The sequence below is a fragment of the Musa acuminata genome, chromosome BXJ2-4 (genome assembly GCF_036884655.1).
Source record: "Musa acuminata AAA Group cultivar baxijiao chromosome BXJ2-4, Cavendish_Baxijiao_AAA, whole genome shotgun sequence".
Lineage (NCBI taxonomy): Eukaryota > Viridiplantae > Streptophyta > Magnoliopsida > Zingiberales > Musaceae > Musa > Musa acuminata.
The window spans coordinates 43,255,663-43,280,508 of NC_088341.1; the positions used below are offsets into that span (position 1 = coordinate 43,255,663).

General features: G+C 37.7%; 4 protein-coding genes across 22 annotated transcripts; 3 read left to right on the plus strand and 1 right to left on the minus strand.

Moving 5' to 3' along the window:
* Window positions 1-236: 236 nt before the first annotated feature.
* Window positions 237-21,963, plus strand: LOC135611063 (probable phospholipid hydroperoxide glutathione peroxidase). Of its 19 annotated transcripts, XM_065106349.1 has the most exons (6): window positions 4,186-4,720; window positions 5,378-5,454; window positions 5,632-5,693; window positions 18,356-18,467; window positions 20,067-20,308; window positions 20,479-21,963. In XM_065106349.1, exons 1-5 carry the CDS (start codon window positions 4,673-4,675, stop codon window positions 20,179-20,181), a joined length of 414 nt encoding a protein of 137 aa, XP_064962421.1. In that variant the 5' UTR covers window positions 4,186-4,672; the 3' UTR covers window positions 20,182-20,308; window positions 20,479-21,963. The 19 variants fall into 19 exon arrangements, with proteins under 19 accessions (XP_064962414.1, XP_064962404.1, XP_064962406.1 ...); XM_065106342.1 differs by lacking the exons at window positions 5,378-5,454; window positions 5,632-5,693 and having other exon boundaries at window positions 237-4,720; XM_065106332.1 differs by lacking the exons at window positions 18,356-18,467; window positions 20,067-20,308; window positions 20,479-21,963 and adding exons at window positions 9,202-9,263; window positions 9,351-9,692 and having other exon boundaries at window positions 237-5,454; window positions 5,632-9,024.
* LOC135611064 (receptor-like protein EIX2) lies at window positions 12,670-16,484 on the plus strand. The gene is made up of 2 exons (XM_065106350.1): window positions 12,670-12,828; window positions 12,962-16,484. Exons 1-2 carry the CDS (start codon window positions 12,815-12,817, stop codon window positions 15,492-15,494), a joined length of 2,547 nt encoding a protein of 848 aa, XP_064962422.1. The 5' UTR covers window positions 12,670-12,814; the 3' UTR covers window positions 15,495-16,484.
* Window positions 20,424-21,104, minus strand: LOC135608815 (putative disease resistance protein RGA3). The gene is made up of 2 exons (XM_065101862.1): window positions 20,528-21,104; window positions 20,424-20,431 (listed from the first exon to the last, which is right to left on the minus strand). Exons 1-2 carry the CDS (start codon window positions 21,102-21,104, stop codon window positions 20,424-20,426), a joined length of 585 nt encoding a protein of 194 aa, XP_064957934.1.
* An 874-nt stretch (window positions 21,964-22,837) lies between the features above and the next one.
* On the plus strand, window positions 22,838-24,743 carry LOC135608816 (receptor-like protein EIX1). Its single transcript, XM_065101863.1, has 2 exons — window positions 22,838-24,540; window positions 24,719-24,743. Exons 1-2 carry the CDS (start codon window positions 22,838-22,840, stop codon window positions 24,741-24,743), a joined length of 1,728 nt encoding a protein of 575 aa, XP_064957935.1.
* Window positions 24,744-24,846: the final 103 nt, after the last annotated feature.

Consider the following 24,846-nt stretch of genomic DNA (forward strand, 5'->3'; position numbering starts at 1 on the left):
AGTCTCATATAAGACAAACTATGATTTGTCAATTTGGACAACCACATCTCTCTTTCACTAGGTAGAAATGTGACATTACCATTCGTTCTGGTCATCATTCTTCTGCAAGTAGATTGAGTGTTGGACTGGTAGTAGAATGATCACATCATATATATGGACCATCTGCCATTGTGGTAGTGCTTCCTCGACCTGTTCTGTCAAATTTCTTGCCAGTTTCTATGCACTACCGGTGCCAGAAATATGAAAATCTAATTAATTATGGTTGTTTTTCTAGTTTCTAGAACTCATTTTACACATTACAAGTATATGAGAATGGATTTGCTCAGTGGAACATCATGGACACCTTCTATCTTTGTCAACCTAGAAAATGGATTGTTGACACCTGACTGATAGAAGAATGGACTAACAGATGAATGGAGGAGAGGGATCTTCTCACTCCATATTATCTACAAGTAGATACCTGCATTGTGATGCACCAGCAACCAGAACCCCAATCCATGGCTACAGACAATGTCTACGTTCTCTTCTTCTTATTGGCCTTCCTATGCATTCAACTGATAAAACCCAACGTCTGCGACGGAGCTCTAATCTCAGGCTGCTTCCCTGCCGAAAGAAGTGCTCTACTTGAGTTCAAACGAGGCCTGAAAGATCCTACCAACAGGCTGTCCTCTTGGGTGGGTGAAGACTGCTGCAGATGGGAGGGTGTGACGTGCAGCAATCATACTGGGCATGTCGTCAAGCTGGACCTCCAGAATCCGCATCCTTTCTCTGATTTTGGTGACGAGCCATACAACGACTGGACCTTAGGAGGTGAGTTGAGGCCTTCTTTACTTGGTCTGAAGCACCTAAAGTACCTGGACCTAAGCATGAACGATTTTGGAGGCATTAGTATTCCAGAATTCATGGGGTCATTCCATCAACTCCAATATCTTAACCTCTCCAGAGCTGGATTGCGTGGACTCCTGCCTCACCAGCTGGGAAATCTCTCCAATCTGCAGTATCTAGACTTAAACAATGACAATTTTGTGGCTCCGACCCATCAATTTAGCATTGGTGATGCACTCTGGATTTCTCACCTTGCTTCTCTAAAGCATCTCAACCTGAATAACGTTAAGTTTCAAAATGGTACTCACTGGCTGGAAGCTCTGAACATGCTTCCTTCTATCGTGGAGATATATTTATATTCCTGTGAAATTCCAAGTGTTCCCCTCTCTCTTCCACATGTGAACTTTACATCACTGTCTGTGCTTGATTTGTCCTATAATTCCATTAACTCTACGATACCTTCCTGGTTATTCAACATAAGTGGCCTTGAGCACCTTGATCTCAGTGAGAACAACCTTCAGGGTAATATTCCACCGACCTTTGGTAACTTGGCTTTCCTCGAGGAACTTAATTTAGCTTTCAATTCTCTTCAAGGAGGAATACCCACTTCCTTCATAAATCTGTGCAGGCTGCAGAATTTAATATTGTCAGGCATCAATATCAGCAAAGATTTGTTAGAACTCGATGAAATTTTCTCTGGTTGCATCAAGATGAAGTTAGAGATTCTGGACTTATACGAAACGAATATTCGTGGGCAGCTGCCTGAATGGTTATTCCAACTCAGGAAGCTTAAAGTACTCGATTTGGGGTGGAATCTGATTTCTGGCCCTATTCCTGCATCAATTGGACAACTAGCATCACTCCAAGACCTCTCTCTTGCTCAAAATCAGTTGAACGAAACAATACCAGAAAGCGTGGGGTGGCTGTCTCAGCTAGTTACTTTGGACCTTGAGCACAACAATTTGGAGGGTGTAATGTCTGTGGCGCATTTTGGAAACCTCACAGAATTGAAATACTTAACTTTGTCGTCCAACTCCTTAGCTCTAAAGGTCAAGAGCAATTGGCTTCCTCCCTTCCGGCTAGAATCCCTTTGGATGGGCTCCTGCAAACAGGGTCCTGAGTTCCCTGCATGGCTCCAGTCGCAAATAAATATTTCACAAATTGTTATGTCTAATGCTAGTATTATTGATGCTATGCCAAACTGGTTTTGGAGCTTAATTTCCACAGCAGATTACGTGAGTGTCTCCGGCAATCAGATCAGTGGCCACGTACCCAATTTATTGCATTTAAACAACCTCTACGAGTTGGATTTAAGTTCAAACTACTTCGAGGGTCCTCTTCCATATTTTCCTTCTGGATTGTCTTTATTAGATCTGTCAAACAATTCATTTTCAGGAACAATTTCACTTGCCATCTTCATGAATATGCCTAAACTCCTATATTTATCGCTTTCAAAAAATAATTTAAGTGGTGAAATTCCCTTCTCTATATGCAAACTGTCGGCCTTGAAGTTTCTTGATCTTTCAAAAAATATGTTATCAGGAGAGCTCCCCAGTTGCTGGAATGATTCTTCCCCAATTGAATTTATAGATTTTTCAAGCAACAACATATCTGGAGTTATTCCTGAGTCAATATGTTCCATAGCATCACTTCAGTCGGTGCACTTGAGCAATAACAGTCTATCTGGAGGGCTGCCTTTGTGCTTGAAGGATTGTAAGAAATTAGTCCTTCTTGATGCCGGACATAATGATTTGAAAGGTGAAATTCCAACCTGGATAGGTGAAAGTTTAACTAGTCTGCGGTTCCTCAATCTGCGATCAAATATGTTGGCTAGAGATATTCCTCCAAATCTTTCAAGATTGAGTGCTCTCCAATTTCTCGACCTTGCAGATAATAAGCTGTCAGGAACCATTCCAAGGAGCTTTGGAAATTTTACTGCCATGAAAGTTATTGGAAAATTTTCAAGTCGGATAACAGATTATAAGGAGCAGATGTTTATAACAACTAAAGGAAACACTCGAGCCTATGATGAGTCACTTTCGCTTATGAATATCTTGGACCTCTCAGACAATAACTTATTTGGAGGAGTACCTGAAGAACTCACAAATCTTTTTGGCTTATTCAGCTTAAATTTATCTGGAAACCATTTCACAGGAGAAATCATTGAAAATATCAGTAAATTACAACAGTTGGAGTCCCTTGACTTGTCAAGGAACAACTTTTCTGGCACAATTCCTTCTAGTCTCACTGCCCTGACTTCTTTGTCTTACTTGAACTTCTCATACAATAACTTGTCAGGGAAAATTCCACTTGGTAATCAACTACTGACCTTCGATGATCCATCTAGCTATATTGGCAATCCTGGTCTTTGTGGGTTTCCTCTGAATCAAAGTTGCAATGTCAGTGAGACAGCACGAGATCAAAGTAATCCAGATGATAGAGATGAGTATGAGATGATATGGTTCTACACGAGCATGGCACCAGGATTTGTTGTTGGTTTCTGGGCAGTCTGGGGTACCTTAATACTTAACAAGAATTGGAACCTTTACTACTTCCGATTTATAGACAACATGCTTGACAAAGTATATGTGTTTACCGTACTGAAAGTTTCTAGAATCAGAAAACGTTGTTGTTCCCATCAAGGATGATAAATTTGAACATCAACATGTGCTGTATGAGAGTTCATCTCGTTAATATCATATCATCAGCTTGAATAAATTTTAATACTTCTGGACTTGTATACAAGTAAGTCATGCACTCTCAATTTTGATCATTTCTGTCAAGATCTCAGTACCATATGAAGTGTTCTAATTCTGGGGATTGCCAGAAAGCTTGCACCTTTTAATTAGTTTTTCCAAAATAGACACCCCTTTTTTAGTTGTTCAGTTTGGCAGAAATGAAAGGAGGTTAAAACTTTTACGAAGATATAGATAGAATTTATGGTTTTATTTTCTTTCCTTTTTCTTTTGATGTCCAAATCAGAAGTTAAAAAGATCCCTTTTTTTCCTCAGTTATATAGTATCTACTTTCATCCTCTATTTTCCCAAGTTTATGGTATCTACTTTCATCAAATGCATTTGCATGTCTTGTTCTTCCCAACTATTACGCGCCAAGACTGACACTATCGCAATCACAAGATCTGCTGTAAAAGATTTGGTCATCTTATTCGATTAATTTGACTCTTAATGAACTTATGCATAGGTGTTTTATATCATACATTACTCTTGTTTATGATCTACTCATGTAATGCTCCTCTTGTTTGAGATGCTTGTCTTCATCGATCAAATACATATTGGATGCATCATAAGCTCAAGTCCACCAAATGTGCAGCTGCATGATCTTCTTGGATCTCATGCTCAGATCTTTTCAGTTGATGAGTCTCCCATTAATGGGGGACATGCTGCTGCAGCTGATGGAATTGGGCCGAAGAGGCTCTCACATGCATGTCAATGTGACAAGGATGATCTGTGCACGCAAGAATGATCCATTTATGGCCACCTTAAAAATTCATGTGAGATGTCATATGCTTTGTTGTTGTTGTTGCTCTTGTTGAAAAGGTATGGCATAAGAAGACTATTAATATGGTTTTGAGTGTCAAACAGTTGTCTTTTCTTTCATTTTGGTGTTGTTTTGTGAACGATCAGCGCCAATCAAAGGCCAAGTTCAAATGGGGCCCCTCTTTTTGCTGTTTGCATTACCCAATAAATAAAAACCCCAATAGAAAAGCGTCAATCGTACGCAGCACTCAAATGGGGCCCCTCTTTCTATCCCTTTTCTACTGCTGCTGCTCGTTTTCTCTTCCGCGTCGCTTCTTCGCCTTTTCTAGATCTCCGGATTCGCGCCTGATATGTCTTCCTCCAAGCCCGCCGGATCCATCCATGACTTCACCGTCAAGGTTGGTGGCCCACGGGGTTTATGTTTTCTATCGTCATCGTGTGCTCCGTTTCCTTGTCTTCTTAGTGTGCTGATGGTGGCTCCTTTCAAAGATCGATTTCTTAGTCTGAGTCGGCTGTTCGATTTGGAGGACTGCTCGAAAGATGGGATTTTGACAAGGGATTGGTTGTTTTTATCGTTGGTTTTGTTTTAATTTGTCATCCGGAGTCGGCAAGGAGGTTTATTTTTGAAGATCCACTGCCCTGTAGTTGTGGATTTCTTGTGATTAGGTCTTTCTTTGTGATTGTTCTTGGTTCTAGGGATGGATCGAGTTTACCGTGGTTGTCGATTCTTGGAATCTTATGTGATTATATGCAACATGATGTAGTTTTTGATGGTCAATGGTTTCTTGTTCGGAACGAGTTCTTGAAGCTAATGAAGTGTATTTTCCTTCATCGTTCTCGACTTAATCCTTTGTTTTCTGTCAAGTCAAATGAGATATGTACAGATCAATTAGCCCCCAGATTGGACAACTATCATCGTATTGTATCTGCTGATGTGCTGATGCCTCGAGTGTCAGGAGTTTCTGTTGTTTGTGGGGGAAGAAAACTTTTTGTCTGCGAGTGTGGGTGGTGATGATTGATGATGATGATCATGTGTTGTATGGCTTCCGACGCAGGATGCCAGGGGAAATGATGTGGATCTTAGCATTTACAAAGGGAAGGTCTTGCTGATTGTCAATGTTGCATCTCAATGGTACTGCAGCTCTATTAAGTTTGTTTCTGTTCTTCGAGTTACAGAGTAACATATGTTAGAAGGTTTTGATTGTCTGTGATTGTTACAATTTCTCAACATTGTTCACTTTATTAAAATTTAAAATATATTGATAATGTATCTGTCCTTGTTCTTATCTAAATCTCTTACCTGTGTTAGTGGGCTGACTAACTCAAACTACAAGGAACTGACTCAGCTATATGAGACGTACAAGGACAAAGGTATGCAATTCTGACCTTAATTGGCTTATTTTGGTTTTTGTAATCAGGACAACTGCCTGTTCTTACCAATTAATACCTTATAATCAGATCTTGTTAAAGAAATGTTTCTCAACAAACTTTCCAAGAGTACTTCAACACTATTCAATAGATGAAAATAGGAGGAATTTATAATCCTGATCCATGTTGTGTCATCATTTTGAATCCATTCCTTTTGAATTGGCACTTTCTCCATCACAATAACTGGGAAGAGACTTCTACAATAGCTAGCCTTAGAACTTTTTTCTTTTTTGGCATATGTTCATACATTAACCAATCATAAAAAGAATATGATTCTTTATGCTGATTCCCTAGTTATAAGATAAGCGTGGGGTGGTTGTCTCAGCTAGTTACATTGGACCTTGAGCACAACAATTTGGAGGGTGTAATGTCTGAGGCGCATTTTGGAAACCTCACAGAATTGAAATACTTATGTTTGTCGTCCAACTCCTTGGCTCTGAAGGTCGAGAGCAATTGGCTTCCTCCCTTCCGGCTAGAATCCCTTTGGATGGGCTCCTGCAAACTGGGTCCTGAGTTCCCTGCATGGCTCCAGTCGCAAATAAATATTTCAAAAATTGTTATGTCTAATTCTAGTATTATTGATGCTATGCCAAACTGGTTTTGGAGCTTAATTTCCACAGCAGAGTACGTGAGTGTCTCCGGCAATCAGATCAGTGGCCACGTACCCAATTTATTGCATTTAAATAATCTCGACTGGTTGGATTTAAGCTCAAACTACTTCGAGGGTCCTCTTCCATATTTTCCTCTTGGATTGGAAATTTTAGATCTGTCAAACAATTCATTCTCGGGAATAATTTCACTTGACATCATCATGAATATGCCTTACCTCATATATTTATCGCTTTCAAAAAATAATTTAAGTGGCCAAATTCCCTTCTCTGTATGCCAACTGCAAGCCTTACAGGTTCTTGATCTTTCAAAAAATACGTTATCAGGAGTGCTTCCCAATTGTTGGAATAATTCTTCAAGTATTGTAGTTATGGATTTTTCAAGCAACAACATATCTGGAGTTATTCCTAAGTCAATATGTTCCATAGCATCGCTTCAGTCGTTGCACTTGAACAATAATAGTCTATATGAAGAGTTGCCCCTGTCCTTGAAAGATTGTACGAAATTAGTCATTCTTGATGCTGGACATAATGATTTGAAAGGTGAAATTCCAACTTGGATTGGCGAAAGTTTAACAAGTCTGAGGTTCCTCAATCTACGATCAAATATGTTGGACGGAGATATTCCTCCAAATCTTTCAAAATTAAGTGCTCTCCAATTTCTCGACCTTGCATATAATAAGCTGTCGGGAACTATTCCAAGGAGCTTTGGAAATTTTACTGCCATGAAAGTTATTGGAAAGTTTTCCATTAGGATGACAGATGCAACAAGTTACGAGGAGCAGATGCTAGTAACAACTAAAGGACGAACTCAAGACTATGAGAAGTCACTTTCGCTTATGAATATTTTGGACCTATCGGATAATAACTTATCTGGAGAAGTACTCGAAGAACTTGTAAGTCTTTCTGGCTTATTCAGTTTAAATTTATCTGGAAACTATTTCACAGGAGAAATCATTGAAAATATCAGTAAATTACAACAGTTGGAGTCCCTTGACTTATCAAGGAACAACTTTTTTGGCACAATTCCTTCAAGCCTTGCTTCCCTGACTTATTTAGCTCACTTGAACCTCTCATACAACAACTTGTCAGGAGAAATTCCACGTGGTAATCAACTTTTAACCTTCAATGATCCATCTATCTATATTGGCAATCCTGGTCTTTGTGGGCTTCCTCTGAATCAAAGTTGCAATGTCAGTGAGACAACACGAGGTCAAAGTAATCCAGATGATAAAGATGAGAATGAGATGATATGGTTCTACACGAGCATGGCACCAGGATTTGTTGTTGGTTTCTGGGCAGTCTGGGGTACCTTAATACTTAACAAGAATTGGAACCTTTACTACTTCCGATTTATAGACAACATGCTTGACAAAGTATATGTGTTTACCGTACTGAAAGTTTCTAGGATCAGAAAACGTTGTTGTTCCCAACAAGGATGATAAATTTGAACTTCAATATCTGCTGTATGAGAGTTCATCTCATTAATATCATATCATCTGCTTGAATAAATTTCCTACTTCTGAATACTTCTGGACTTGTATACAAGTAAGTCATGCACTTTCAATTTTGATCATTTCTGTCAAGATCTCGGTACCATATGAAGTGTTGTGGGGATTGCCAGAAAGCTTTCACCTTTTAATTAGTTTTTCTAAAATAGACACCCCTTTTTTAGTTGTTCAATTTGGCAGAAATGAAAGGAGGTTAAAACTTTTACCAAGATATAGATAAAATTTATGGTTTTATTTTCTTTCCTTTTCCTTTTGATGTCCAAACCAGAAGTTTAAAAGATCCCTTTTTTTTTTCTCAGTTTATAGTATCTACTTTCATCCTCTATTTTCCCAAGTTTATGGTATCTACTTTCATCAAATGCATTTGCATGTCTTCTTCTTCCCATGCATTACACGTCAAAACTGACACAATTGCAATCACAAGCTCTTTTGTAAAAGATTTGCCATCTTATTCGATTAATTTGACTCTTAATGAACTTATGCATAGATGTTTTATATCATACATTACTCTTGTTTATGATCTACTCATGTAATGCTCCTCTCGTTTGAGATTCTTCTCTTCATCAATCAAATACAAATTGGATGCATCATAAGCTCAAGTCCACCAGATGTGCAGCTGCATGATCTTCTTGGATCTCATGCTCAGATCTTTTCAGTTGATGAGTCGCCCATTAATGGCGGACATGCTGCTGCAGCTGATGGAATTGGGCCGAAGAGGCTTTCACATGCATGTCAGTGTGACAAGGATGATATGTGCACGCAAGGATGATATATGCAACTTGATGTAGTTTTTGATGGTCATTGGTTTCTTGCTCGGAACGAATTCTTGAAGCTAATGAAGTGTATTTTCCTTCATCGTTCTCGACTTAATCCTTTGTTTTCTGTCAAGTCAAATGAGATGGACAGATCAATTAGCCCCCAGATTGGACAACTATCATCATATTGTATCTGCTGATGGTGCTGATGCCTCGAGTGTTAGGAGTTTTTGTAGTTTGTGGGGGAAGAAAACTTTTTCTCTGCGAGTGTGGGTGGTGATGATTGATGATGATGATCATCTGTTGTATGGCTTCCGATGCAGGATGCCAGGGGAAATGATGTGGATCTTAGCATTTAAAAAGGGAAGGTCTTGCTGATTGTCAATGTTGCATCTCAATGGTACTGCAGCTCTATTAAGTTTGTTTCTGTTCTTCGAGTTACATAGTAACATATGTTAGAAGGTTTTGATTGTCTGAGATTGTTACAATTTCTCAACATTGTTCACTTTCTTAAAATTTAAAATATATTGATAATGTATCTGTCCTTGTTCTTATCTAAATCTCTTACCTGTGTTAGTGGGCTGACTAACTCAAACAACATGGAACTGACTCAGCTATATGAGAAGTAAAAGGACAAAGGTATGCAATTCTGAACTTAATTGGCTTATTTTGGTTTTTGTAATCAGGACAACTGCCTATTCTTACCAATTAATACCTTATAATCAGATCTTGTTAAAGAAATATTTCTCAACAAACTTTCCAAGAGTACTGAGAAAAGAGGAGAGAGAAATAGAGAGAGAATGATTAGTTTATGAGTTTTTGATTGACGATCGATGGCTAAATGTTGTCGGTTTCGACCCAAATTTGATTACTTTCCTACTATATCCATTTTGTGAGATATATAATTATTTACGAAAAGATTCATGGATGAAGATATGAGCTAAGATGTATGATCTTGATGTTATTCTGATCATCTAGTTATTCTAGAGAAGACCTATTGTAAATCTGTTATCATTATTATTCATAGTGAAAGTTTGAGATGGACTACGGTCCTATGATTTTTTTTCATATTGAATTTTTCACGTTAAAAAGATTTGATTTCATCGTGTGATTAATTATTTGCTCTATTGTTTATGTTGATATTTTTATTTGGATATCAAGTTGATATTTTGATGAAGAACCATTTTGATACATAAAGAAAAAAAAATATTTCGTTTTAATAGGTTTTTCCCAACATTTAGAATGCATGAACACGATAAAAGAGGAATTGTGGCAAAGATTCTGATCACAACCTAAGATTCAGAGATGATGCAACTTGCTGTTGTCATAGTAGATGAGCAACTTGCAATCGTCAGTCTTCCTTGATCTTTCTATTGAAAAGTATAAGGAAGCAACTTGGCTCTGTTAGCTGGAATTTAAAGTCTTCCTTCGTCTTGTTCTGCTCAGTTGCATTATCATATCAATTTACAGGAGAGTTTCCCAGCAACTGCTGATCGCTCTGTTTGGTGCCCACAAATCTTGTCTTTCTCTTATTCGTATTAATCATGCTTGTCTGATAGCTACAAATATCTCTATTTAAAACTCTTGACATTCAAGAAGATGCTCGAGTCAATTTTTTTTAGATGAAAGCTATTCCAACTTAGGGACTCATCAAGAACAGGCATCATAGTTGACTGACTTGAGGGTAGACAACAATATGAAGTGAAGAACAGGCACATGATATTGACAGATAACCTAATAGTTGAAGATTTCTTGGTCTACTATTTGAATGTCAGTTGAATAGTTTCAGACTAATGGAGGATGATCCAAACAGGGCATGATAAGATTTTGTGTACTGCAAGCTGTCTACCGCAGATTTCTCATGATTAATCTTAAGATAAGCTGCGTATTTTTATTATATGTAATCTAAGATAATTGTGTTGGTGTGAGATGATCCATCGTGATCATGTATACAATTGGAATCATGGTTGTGGTAATAATTGTTTTCAGGTGTATGGAAAAAGAATAAATCTCTTCCGTAGGTGTTTTCTTTTTCAAACAAATTAAATTAAAATAAGACTCGACATCAGATTAATCACTATTAATCATATTTATATTATGTTTAAAATATTAAATTTTTAAATAATTATTATCATGGATTATTTGGCTTTTCCTTTATAAAATGATTTTTGAGGATTAAGAAAAAAAGAGTATTAGTCCAACCCCGCTCTTCCTCCATTCTAATTTTGTGGAGGTGCTTAACATGGCCGAGCTCAAGTCACCTTCTAGAGTGCAAATCTAAGGTGCGACAATAATAACATCTTAAGATAATACAAGTGTATCATTTATAGGTATAATAATTGTAATTATATGATTATACAAAAAAAATAATATTAGATGTTGAAATCAAATAACAATAAATCAAATTATGAAAATGTACTTTTTAATATCATAAAGTCTTTATCTAATCTGAAAGCGAACTAGATTTGTCTTTTTTTATTTTTTTATTTTTTTATAGGATCACTTTAAGTGATAACATTGAATTAGAAACTAAAAAAGAGATGAGAGAAAATTTATAAACTCTCAATAACATTATATGATTAAGGGAAAATGAGAGAAAATTTATAATTTTACAATAATATCATATTGCATATCATAATATATTAGTATTGTATTTACATATTGAGTCATTAAGATGTTCTATCTATTTATATATTTATATGTAAGAGCTAAGGATCTATAATAAGTAATTTAGAGAGTCTCTCCCATCAAAATAATCTCTTAAGAAATCTAATTATAATTAAACTCTTTTTCTATTGGACCATAATCTAATCTATAATATATTTTATCTAATCAAAATTTAATTAAATCTATAACATATTTTACCTAATTAGATAGAATCATATAATTTAATATCATATTCTTATGTTTTTGGTAATAAAGTTTCTAGTCTCGAGAGGAGGAGGGTACTTGTTTTGTGCTTAGAGCATTAATCCTCGGAAGAATCCAAGATAGTTGAAAATGGGGAAGCATAGATATATTATTATATTCTGAGCGATTAGAATAGAATAGAAGTTATTGATAGATATCGCAATTTAGAAATGAATTGCACGGGATAATTAAGTCACAAATGTTATGTAGGTGATAAGTATGGCAGTATGTTTTGGGTGTCAGAATTAGAGGTGCATGCAAAGAAAATTTGGATAATTTATAGAAATGTCTGTGTAACTTTGATAGTGTGACAGTTGTGAGCTTAATGAAGCAAAGGCCTGCCAACATCATATTCTTAGAAGGCATTGTTTGAGTTCCAAAATCTCTTATTACCATGACCTGCAGCTAATTTTGAATCACTATGAAGCAACTATTATCCTTAGCAAACTATGAGTCTCATATAAGACAAACTATGATTTGTCAATTTGGACAACCACATCTCTCTTTCACTACGTAGAAATGTGACATTATCATTCGTTCTGGTCATCATGCTTCTGCAAGTAGACTGAGTGTTGGACTGGTAGTAGAATGATCGCATCATGTACATGGACCATCTGCCACTGTGGTAGTGCTTCCTCGACCTGTTCTGTGAAATTTCTTGCCAGTTTCTATGCACTACCGGTGCCAGAAATATGAAAATCTAATTAAATAGCTTAATGAATTAAGCTGCCATTATGGTTGTTTTTCTAGTTTCTAGGACTCATGTTAGACATTACAATGGATTTGCTCAGTAGAACATCATGGACACGTTCTATCATTGTCAACCTAGAAAATGGATTGTGGACTTACTGGCTTGACCGTGACTTAAGTCTCATCCACACAGAAGAATGGACTAACAGATGAATGGAGGAGAGAGAGCTTGTCACTCCATATTATATACCAGTTGATACCTGCATTGTGATGCACCAGCAACCATAACCCCATTCCATGGCTACAGACAATGTCTACGTTCTCTTCTTCTTATTGGCCTTCGTATGCATTCAACTGATAAAACCCAACGTCTGCGACGGAGCTCTAACCTTAGGCTGCATCCCTACCGAAAGAAGTGCTCTACTTGAGTTCAAACGAGGCCTGGAAGATCCTACCAACAGGCTGTCCTCTTGGGTGGGTGAAGACTGCTGCAAATGGGAGGGTGTGACGTGCAGCAATCATACTGGGCATGTCGTCAAGCTGGACCTCCACAATCCGCATCCTTTCTATGATGATGAGCCATACAACAAATGGACCTTAGGAGGTGAGTTGAGGCCTTCTTTACTTGGTCTGAAGCACCTAAAGTACCTGGACCTAAGCATGAACGATTTTGGAGGCATTAATATTCCAAAATTCATGGGGTCATTCCATCAACTCCGATATCTTAACCTCTCCAGGGCTGGATTGGGTGGACTCCTGCCTCACCAGCTAGGAAATCTCTCCAATCTGCAGTATCTAGACCTATCCGATGACATTTTTGTGGCTCCGATCCATCCATTTAGCATTGGTGATGCACTCTGGATTTCTCACCTTTCTTCTCTAAAGCATCTCAACCTGAATAACGTTAAGTTTCAAAATGGTACTCACTGGCTGGAAGCTCTGAACATGCTTCCTTCTATTGTGGAGATATACTTATCTGACTGTGAAATTGGAAGTGTTCCCTTTTCTCTTCCACATGTGAACTTTACATCACTGTCTGTTCTTGATTTGTACTATAATTTCATTAACTCTACGATACCCTCTTGGTTATTCAACATAAGTGGCCTTGAGCATCTTGATCTCAGTGAAAACTTCTTTCAGGGTAATATTCCACCAGCCTTTGGTAACTTGACTTCCCTCGAGGAACTTAATTTAGCTAACAATCCTCTTCAAGGAGGAATGCCAACTTCCTTCAAAAATCTGTGCAAGTTGCAGAATTTAATATTGGCAGGCATCAATATCAGCAAAGATTTGTTAGGACTCGATGAAAGTTTTTCTGGTTGCGTCAAGATGAGCTTAGAGAGTCTGGACTTATCCGGCACGAATATTAGTGGGCAGTTGCCTGAATGGTTATTCCAACTCAGGAAGCTTAAATCACTCCACTTGGAGCAGAATCTGATTTCTGGGCTTATTCCTGTATCAATTGGACAACTAGCATCACTCCAAGAGCTCTTTCTTGGTCAAAATCAATTGAACGAAACAATACCAGAAAGCGTGGGGTGGTTGTCTCAGCTAGTTACTTTGGACCTTGAGCACAACAATTTGGAGGGTGTAATGTCTGAGGCGCATTTTGGAAACCTCACAGAATTGAAATACTTAACTTTGTCGTCCAACTCCTTAGCTCTAAAGTTCAAGAGCAATTGGCTTCCTCCCTTCCAGCTAGAATCCCTTCGGATGGACTCTTGCAAACAGGGTCATGAGTTCCCTGCATGGCTCCAGTCGCAAATAAATATTTCAAAAATTGTTATGTCTAATGCTAGTATTAATGATGCTATGCCAAACTGGTTTTGGAGCTTAATTTCCACAGCAGAGTACGTGAGTGTCTCCGGCAATCAGATCAGTGGCCACGTACCCAATTTATTGCATTTAAATAATCTCGACTGGTTGGATTTAAGCTCAAACTACTTCGAGGGTCCTCTTCCATATTTTCCTCTTGGATTGGAAATTTTAGATCTGTCAAACAATTCATTCTCGGGAACACTTGACATCATCATAAATATGCCTTACCTCACATATTTATCGCTTTCAAAAAATAATTTAAGTGGCCAAATTCCCTTCTCTGTATGCCAACTGCAGGCCTTACAGGTTCTTGATCTTTCAAAAAATACGTTATCAGGAGTGCTCCCCAATTGTTGGAATAATTCTTCAAGTATTGTAGTTATGGATTTTTCAAGCAAAAACATATCTGGAGTTATTCCTAAGTCAATATGTTCCATAGCATCGCTTCAGTCGTTGCACTTGAACAATAATAGTCTATATGAAGAGTTGCCCCTGTCCTTGAAAGATTGTACGAAATTAGTCATTCTTGATGCTGGACATAATGATTTGAAAGGTGAAATTCCAACTTGGATTGGCGAAAGTTTAACTAGTCTGAGGTTCCTCAATCTACGATCAAATATGTTGGACGGAGATATTCCTCCAAATCTTTCAAAATTAAGTGCTCTCCAATTTCTCGACCTTGCAGATAATAAGCTGTCGGGAACTATTCCAAGGAGCTTTGGAAATTTTACTGCCATGAAAGTTATTGGAAAGTTTTCCAGTAGGATGACAGATGCAACAAGTTACGAGGAGCAGATGCTAGTAACAACTAAAGGACAAACTCAAGACTATGAGAAGTCACTTTCGCTTATGAATATTTTAGACCTATCGGATAATAACTTATCTGGAGAAGTACTCGAAGAACTTGTGAGTCTTTCTGGCTTATTCAGTTTAAATTTATCTGGAAACTATTTCACAGGAGAAATCATTGAAAATATCAGTAAATTACAACAGTTGGAGTCCCTTGACTTATCAAGGAACAACTTTTTTGGCACAATTCCTTCAAGCCTTGCTTCCCTGACTTATTTAGCTCACTTGAACCTCTCATACAACAACTTGTCAGGGGAAATTCCACGTGGTAATCAACTTTTAACCTTCAATGATCCATCTATCTATATTGGCAATCCTGGTCTTTGTGGGCTTCCTCTGAATCAAAGTTGCAATGTCAGTGAGACAACACGAGGTCAAAGTAATCCAGATGATAGAGATGAGAATGAGATGATATGGTTCTACACGAGCATGGCACCAGGATTTGTTGTTGGTTTCTGGGCAGTCTGGGGTACCTTAATACTTAACAAGAATTGGAACCTTTATTACTTCCGATTTATAGACAACATGTTTGACAAAGTATATGTGTTTACCATACTGAAAGTTTCTAGGATCAGAAAACGTTATTGTTCCCAACAAGGATGATAAATTTGAACATCAATATCTGCTGTATGAGAGTTCATCTCATTAATATCATATCGTCAGCTTGAATAAATTTTTTACTTCTGAATACTTCTGGACTTGTATACAAGAAAGTCATGCACTTTCAATTTTGATCATTTCTGTCAAGATCTCGGTACCATATGAAGTGTTATGGGGATTGCCAGAAAGCTTTCACCTTTTAATTAGTTTTTCTAAAATAGACACCCCTTTTTTAGTTGTTCAATTTGGCATAAATGAAAGGAGGTTAAAACTTTTACCAAGATATAGATAAAATTTATGGTTTTATTTTCTTTCCTTTTTCTTTTGATGTCCAAACCAGAAGTTTAAAAGATCCCTTTTTTTTTTCTCAGTTTATAGTATCTACTTTCATCCTCTATTTTCCCAAGTTTATGGTATCTACTTTCATCAAATGCATTTGCATGTCTTCTTCTTCCCAAGCATTACACGTCAAAACTGACACAATTGCAATCACAAGCTCTTTTGTAAAAGATTTGCCATCTTATTCGATTAATTTGACTCTTAATGAACTTATGCATAGATGTTTTATATCATACATTACTCTTGTTTATGATCTACTCATGTAATGCTCCTCTCGTTTGGGATTCTTGTCTTCATCAATCAAATACAAATTGGATGCATCATAAGCTCAAGTCCACCAGATGTGCAGCTGCATGATCTTCTTGGATCTCATGCTCAGATCTTTTCAGTTGATGAGTCGCCCATTAATGGCGGACATGCTGCTGCAGCTGATGGAATTGGGCCGAAGAGGCTTTCACATGCATGTCAGTGTGACAAGGATGATATGTGCACGCAAGAATGATATATGCAACTTGATGTAGTTTTTGATGGTCATTGGTTTCTTGCTCGGAACGAATTCTTGAAGCTAATGAAGTGTATTTTCCTTCATCGTTCTCGACTTAATCCTTTGTTTTCTGTCAAGTCAAATGAGATGGACAGATCAATTAGCCCCCAGATTGGACAACTATCATCATATTGTATCTGCTGATGGTGCTGATGCCTCGAGTGTTAGGAGTTTTTGTAGTTTGTGGGGGAAGAAAACTTTTTCTCTGCGAGTGTGGGTGGTGATGATTGATGATGATCATCATCTGTTGTATGGCTTCCGATGCAGGATGCCAGGGGAAATGATGTGGATCTTAGCATTTAAAAAGGGAAGGTCTTGCTGATTGTCAATGTTGCATCTCAATGGTACTGCAGCTCTATTAAGTTTGTTTCTGTTCTTCGAGTTACATAGTAACATATGTTAGAAGGTTTTGATTGTCTGAGATTGTTACAATTTCTCAACATTGTTCACTTTCTTAAAATTTAAAATATATTGATAATGTATCTGTCCTTGTTCTTATCTAAATCTCTTACCTGTGTTAGTGGGCTGACTAACTCAAACAACATGGAACTGACTCAGCTATATGAGAAGTAAAAGGACAAAGGTATGCAATTCTGAACTTAATTGGCTTATTTTGGTTTTTGTAATCAGGACAACTGCCTATTCTTACCAATTAATACCTTATAATCAGATCTTGTTAAAGAAATATTTCTCAACAAACTTTCCAAGAGTACTTAACACTATTCAATAGATGAAAATTGGAGGAATTTATAATCCCGATCCATGTTGTGTCATCATTTTGAATCCATTCCTATTGAATTGGCACTTTCTCCATCACAATAACTGGGCAGAGACTTCTACAATAGCTAGCCTTAGAACTTTTTTTTTTGGCATCTGCTGATACATGAACCAAACAGAAAAAGAATATGCTTTTTTATGTTGATTCCCTAGTTATAAGATAAGCTGAGACCTATTTGGCCAATATTTTCCACATACTTCTTTATTACTAGAGGCTTCAGGAGTCTTGTATCTTGTATTTCAATTTTTTTAAGAGCTGGATTTGTCTCAATTATTATGCAACTTGGACTGTGGTGTCAATTGAAAGACCATGACAAACTAATTAATAGTGCACAAATTATGGCTCAGTGGCTGTAGCTTTTCTTTTATGAGAAGGGATAAAATGGAGCAGCAGTGAGAGCAAGAAAGAAGGATTTAATTGACATTTTTTAGTGAACAAGTTAATCCTTGGTTGGTGGTGAAAAGACAGTTTCATGGTGAAGTAACAATTTTTGCAAGGATGTGTTTATCTTTGGCTATCATATTTTAGTTTATGTAATTGTTGCAGAATCTTTATTTGCACCATTATTCACATTGCTTGAAGGGATTGCTATTATCACACAGCATCTTAGCATTAAGAGAACATTTTAAGGGTGGCGTTGGACGCCAAATGGAAATCAAATTGATCTTTGTTTATTAATAAAATCATGTGCGTTTGTTGTTCTTTAGAAACTTTAATGCTCCTGATTTCATTTGAGACTTTGTAAACCTGGGATTAGCACAAGTCTCTACAATACGCCAACAGCTTTTTTGTTACTAGGTTATTTGTAATATTAAGGAACAGATATCTTGTTTCTTTGGCTGAGCTGCATGTTCTTACACTTGTTAAATTCTCTTTCCTGATCCTTTTTTCATCGACTATTTTCTAAATCTTGGATCATAAAACTCAAATAGAGTGAAGATAATTAAAGTGAACTTTATCTTCTAAAACAGGCTTTTGCTTATTATTAAGATGATTCAGATAAATTCTGCAATTCAAAATTGCAGCTTTCGACACCCATAATTGTCCACGAGAAGCATATGAAATAGAATTGAGGTGTATAAATCTGCCTGTTCTCACTATCCATCATGAAGTAATTTTATCTAGAAAGGAGAGCCAAATTTATGCAGTCATGAAATTTTTTGTTCTCATATTTCTTCTACGATGATTGTTTAAATGGCACAGATTTTGAGATTCTGGCTTTTCCATGCAACCAATTTGCTGGGCAAGAACCAATGAGGAGATTGTTGAGTTTGCTTGCACTCGATTCAAAGCTGAATATCCGATATTTGACAAGGTAAATTATTGCTTTTTTTATTTTCTCAATTTCTGGGTTTATCCCTTCGATAATCTTCTGTAGGCAAATCTCACAGCTAAACCATTCTTGACCTGTGTTTACCTCAATATAAATTGATTTTTTTTTTTTTATCATATCATTATGTTTGAGAGAAACCTACCCCAATTAATTTTTTATCATATCATTATGTGAATGATCAAAATGCTGCACCCATATACAATTTCTTGAAGTCTAGCAAAGGTGGCATTTTGGGGGATGGCATCAAGTGGAACTTCACTAAGTTCATGATGAACAAGGATGTTCGTGTTGTAGGTCGCTATGTCCCAACCACATTCCCTTTGAGTATATGAGGTAAACCCAAAGCTCCCTCTCCTCATCCCTCTTACCCTTTGTCAAATCGTATTCGATATACTCGATGGTGCCAACAATATACCATCATCTAACGATTGATCTTAAATAACATTGCAGAAGGATATCAAGAAGCTTTTGAGGCCTTCATAAATTACATATGCTTGCAGCCTCTGATCTGCTTGCACACTGCTGTAGTACATATGACCATGACTAAAGTGTCAATTGCTTAAAAGATAATATGTTAATCACAGAAAGGTTAGTCTAATTATATATCCGACCACGGGAGATTTCAAATATGGAATTAAGGATTCTGGAGACAAGAGAATGAAAATTATAATTTATATATTCATGAAATATGTTGAAAATTAATTATAAATAGAAGATGTTGGTAAAAATAAAGCATGGGTTGTAAGATTTTAAGTTGTTATCGTAAGCAAAATTTGTATAAGTTTTAGAGTTTCTTACACAATTAAAAATAGAAATTTAAACTTTAGAATTTCAATCTGTTATTAATTTTGACGTATATGTTACTCTTACTTTATCAATACACCATTCATATTTAGATCAGGATGGATGCCCTTCAATTATAATTGTAATTGTATCTATATAATCCTTACATTAAATTGACCTAATTAACTTCTTATTTTCGGCTACTGTTCGAGGTGGATGCAATAAAGGCCTTCACAAGCTTTGAAATGTCAATTACCCTCGAACCTCCATGTTCGTTCTTGAATTCTACAACTATATTTACAAGGTACCATTATCAACATTAATAAATAAATTTTATAGGATCGACGTTTTGTTGCACAAGAGCATATCATTTGCGTTAATTCATAAAAATAATTTAGAATTACGAGAGAGACATATGATTTGACCTTAAAATTAAGATCTTATACGAAAGTTTTATCTAGAAATCCAGATTTGGTCAACTCTTTTTCAAATTAAAACTTTATATGTAAAAATATATGAAAAAGAAATCAAATTTACAGGAATATTAACAATGCTACGATATATATATATATATATATATTATTTTTGTATAGCATGGCTTAAGATATTGTGACAAGTATTTGGTAGCTTAAGCTGACAGCATCCGAAATGCATCCATCCACACCGGTGAATTCCCATGCCTCACTCTGTAAAATAGCACTCCATTTGCTTCTGTCAGTTTCTCTGGACAGTCTATACCCCAAAGCTATAGCTGCCATGGGAAAGCCTCTGCATTTGTTGACGACATACATCTTGTAGGGATCAACATCAACCATTGCATTCCGATCTCGGGCCAATGCATATTGACAAACCAAACACCAGCATTCATCATTCGATAGTCCCTCCAAATGGTAAGGGGGTGAGGTTGCCATGAAGTTAGCATCTTCTTCGATTCTGGTGGTCACTATTATTTTACTTCCTTGAGCACCGGAGTACAAGAAGTTTTTTATCCTCTCCCAGTCCTGTGGGCTCATATGCCAAACATCATCCAGAACAAGCAGGTATCTCCTCCCACTCAGCTTCTTTCCAAGTTCTTTCTGAAGATTGTCAAGGCTGACAAAGTCACACCGAAAACCATCGATGGATTCAATGATGGTCTTCGTAATGCTCGTTGTATCAAAATCCTGAGACACATAAGCCCATAGTCTAAGCTAAAAATGGTTCTTCACAGACTCATCATTGCAGACTAGTTGAGAAAGAGAGAGTCGTCTTCCCGATACCAGGCATCCCGAAGAAAGGAATCACTGTGATGTTACGGTCAGTCACCTCAGCCAATGGCAGCAACATATTTTTTATCTTTCGCATATCACTCTCACGACCGAGAACCAGGGAAGGAGTTAGCGAGGTGGTCTGATAACTCTGCTGCCTCAGGGGTGCACTGCGCTGAGTCAATTCAGATAAGGGGCATCTCCTTGCTATGGAATCTTGTCTGTGTTCTCTGTCCTTTACCCTGATGCATATTTCTCGATTGAACAGTTCGCGCTTAGGGTTTATGGGGGCCAAGAAATTGCGCACGGATGCATATTTGATCAGCTGACAGCCTTGGCGTTCGGTTGCCACCTCGTCCAAGATATCATTAGCATCATATGCAGCCTGGCTGAGCTCATTCAGCAAATGCTTCACCACGTTCCTAATCTGTTGCCTCTCCTGTGCATCATTCAGTACAGCTTGAATCATGGCGACGGAGCTCTGCAGCTTTTCTAGCTCAGCATCAAGGCCGTAGGTTGTTTGCAGTTCCTGCCACAGTTGAACCAAATTGGAAGCCAACAGTGGTATGACACCCGAGTGAAGCTCCATTGAGGAACGTTTCTGAGAAGCTTCTGAAAAAGAAAAAGATACAAGATAACTGAGAAAAAAGATTTAGGGCTTTTGTTAGAACTGTTGTATGACAGCCAACAGAATTCTGGACTTGTGAGGAGATGGTAGCTGAGCAATCACACATTGTGAAGGTGTGGTTAGAACTGCTTTGCCATTAAGATGGAGTTTTGGAGTGCTATTTTACAGAGTGCTCAGATTGCCATTAGCTGAGCAATCTCCTTGAATCTTTATCATATAAGGGAGTGCTCAGAGTGTCGCGATGCTGGTACTAAGGGTTAACTGGTCTATCAATTTTATTAAATTCAAATTATTTATCAAAATATTTAAATAAAATTTATATTAGTACTTCCATTAATCTCTGTAAGTCTATCTTAGTCTTGTCTAATTCCGACGTGGGATTAATAGGGATATTACAAGCTCCCGCACTTAAGTCTTAGATGATCATGTTTTTCTTCCTTTTAGTTAGCAAGTTCTTTGAAGATAAAAGGAAACAGAAAATTGAGTTTGATAGCGTTTTAGAATGCAGGGACTTGAGAAAAGAGGAATGGTGGCAACAGATTCTGATCACAACCTAAGATTCAGAGATGATGCAACCTTGCTGTTGCAATTGTAGATGAGCAACTTGCTGCTTTTGTTCGCAATCGTCAGTCTTCCTTGGTCTTTCAATATGGTCTTTCTATTGAACAGTATAAGGAAGCAACTTGGCTTTGTTAGCTGGAATTTAAGGTCTTCCTTCCTCTTGTTCTGCTCGGTTGCATTGTCATGTCAATTTCCAGGAGAGTTTCCCAGCGACTGCTGATCGCTATCTTTTTGGTGACAACAAATCTTGTCTTTCTCTTATTCGTGTTAATAATGGTTGTCTGATAGCTACAAATTTCTCCTATTTAGCAGTTCTCAGGAAATTCTCAAAACCTTCACATTCAAGAAGATGCTGGAGTCTTTAGATGAAAGCTATTCCAACTTTGGGACTCGTCAAAATCAGAAGTCATAGTTGACTGACTTGAGGATAGACAACAATATGAAATGAAGAACAAGTGCATGATATTGGCAGACAGCCTAATCGTTGAAGGTTTCTTGGTCTACTCTTTGAATCCGTCAGTTGAGTAGTTTCAGACTAACGGAGGATGATCCAAACAGGGCATGGTAATAATATTTTGTGTATTGCAAGCTGTCGACCGCAGATTTGTCATGATTAATCTTAAGATAAGCTACGTATTTTTATTATCTGTAATCTAAGATAATTGTGTTGGTGTGAGATGATCCACTTTGATCATGTATACAATTTTCCTCCCAATTGATGGAATCATGGTTGTGGTAATAATTGTTTTCAGGTGTATGCAAAAAGAAAAATCGACCTGTTCTGTGAAATTTCTTGCCAGTTTCTATGCACTCCCGGTGCCAGAAATATGAAAATCTAATTAAATAGCTTAACGAATTTAGCTGCCATTATGGTTGTTTTTCTAGTTTCTAGGACTCATTTTAGACATTACAAGTATATGACAATGGATTTGCTCAGTAGAACATGATGGACACCTTCTATCATTGTCGACCTAGAAAATGGATTGTTGACTTACAGGCTTGACCTTGACTTAATGGTCATCCACACAGAAGAATGGACTAACAGATGAATTGTGGAGAGACGTCTTCTCACAACATATTGTATACAAGTAGATAGCAGCATTATGATGCACCAGCAACCACAACCCTAGTCCATGGCCACAGACAATGTCTATATTCCCTTCTTCTTATCGGCCTTCATATGCATTCAACTGATAACACCCAACATCTGCGACGGAGCTCTAACCTCAGGCTGCATCCCTGCCGAAAGAAGTGCTCTACTTGAGTTCAAACGAGGCCTGAAAGATCCTGCCAACAGGCTGTCCTCTTGGGTGGGTGAAGACTGCTGCAAATGGGAGGGTGTGACTTGCAGCAATCATACTGGGTATGTTGTCAAGCTGGATCTCCACAATCCGCATCCTTTCTCTGATTTTGGTGACGAGCCACACAACAACTGGATCTTAGGAGGTGAGTTGAGGCCTTCTTTACTTGGTCTGAAGCACCTAAAGTACCTGGACCTAAGCACCAACGATTTTGGAGGCATTAATATTCCAGAATTCATGGGGTCATTCCATCAGCTCCAATATCTCAACCTCTCCAGAGCTGGATTGGGTGGAGTCCTGCCTCACCAGCTGGGAAATCTCTCCAATCTGCAGTATCTAGACTTGTCCAATGATTTGGTTCCCAATTCTTTTTCTGTGGTTAAGTTCAATGAATTTAGCATCGGTGATGCACTCTGGATTTCTCACCTTTCTTCTCTAAAGCATCTCAACCTGAACAGTGTCAACTTTCAAAATGGTACTCACTGGATGGAAGCTCTGAACATGCTTCCTTCTATCGTGGAGATATACTTATCCGAATGTGCAATTGGACGTGTTCCCCTCTCTCTTCCACATGTGAACTTTACATCACTGTCTGTTCTTGATTTGTCAGAAAATTTCATTAACTCTACGATGCCCTCTTGGTTATCCAACATAAGTGGCCTTGAGCACCTTGATCTCAGTTACAACAACCTTCAGGGTAATATTCCACCGACCTTTGGTAACTTGGCTTCCCTCAAGGAACTTAATTTAGCTTACAATTCTCTTCAAGGAGGAATACCCACTTCCTTCAAAAATTTGTGCAAGCTACAGAATTTAATATTGCCAGGCATCAATATCAACCAAGATTTGTTAGAACTTGATGAAATTTTTTCTGGTTGCATCAAGATGAGCCTAGTGATTCTGGACTTATCCTACACGAATATTAGTGGGCAGCTGCCTGAATGGTTATTCCAACTCAGGAAGCTTAAAGTACTCAATTTGGGGTGGAATCTGATTTCTGGTCCTATTCCTTTGTCACTTGGACAACTAGCATCACTCCAAGAGCTCTATCTTGGGGTAAATCAGTTGAATGAAACTATACCAGAAAGTGTGGGGCGGCTGTCTCAGCTAGTTACTTTGGACCTCCAGCACAACAATTTGGAGGGTGTAATGTCTGAGGCGCATTTTGGAAACCTCACAGAATTGAAATACTTATGTTTGTCGTCCAACTCCTTGGCTCTGAAGGTCGAGAGCAATTGGCTTCCTCCCTTCCGGCTAGAATCCCTTCAGATGGACTCCTGCAAACAGGGTCCTGAGTTCCCTGCATGGCTCCAGTCGCAAATAAATATTTTCGAAATTGATATGTCTAATGCTGGTATTATTGATGCTATGCCAAACTGGTTTTGGAGCTTAATTTCCACAGCAGAGTACGTGAGTGTCTCCGGCAATCAGATCAGTGGCCACGTACCCAATTTATTGCATTTAAATAATCTCGACTGGTTGGATTTAAGCTCAAACTATTTCGAGGGTCCTCTTCCATATTTTCCTCCGAGAATGTATTTTTTAGATTTGTCAAATAATTTATTCTCGGGAACAATTTCACTTGACATCATGAATATGCCTTACCTCTTATATTTATCGCTTTCAAAAAATAATTTAAGTGGCCAAATTCCCTTCTCTGTATGCCAACTACAGGCCTTACAGGTTCTTGATCTTTCAAAAATACATTATCAGGAGTGCTCCCCAATTGTTGGAATAATTCTTCAAGTATTATAATTATAGATTTTTCAAGCAACAACATATCTGGAGTTATTCCTAAGTCAATATGTTCCATAGCATCACTTCAGTCGTTGCACTTGAAC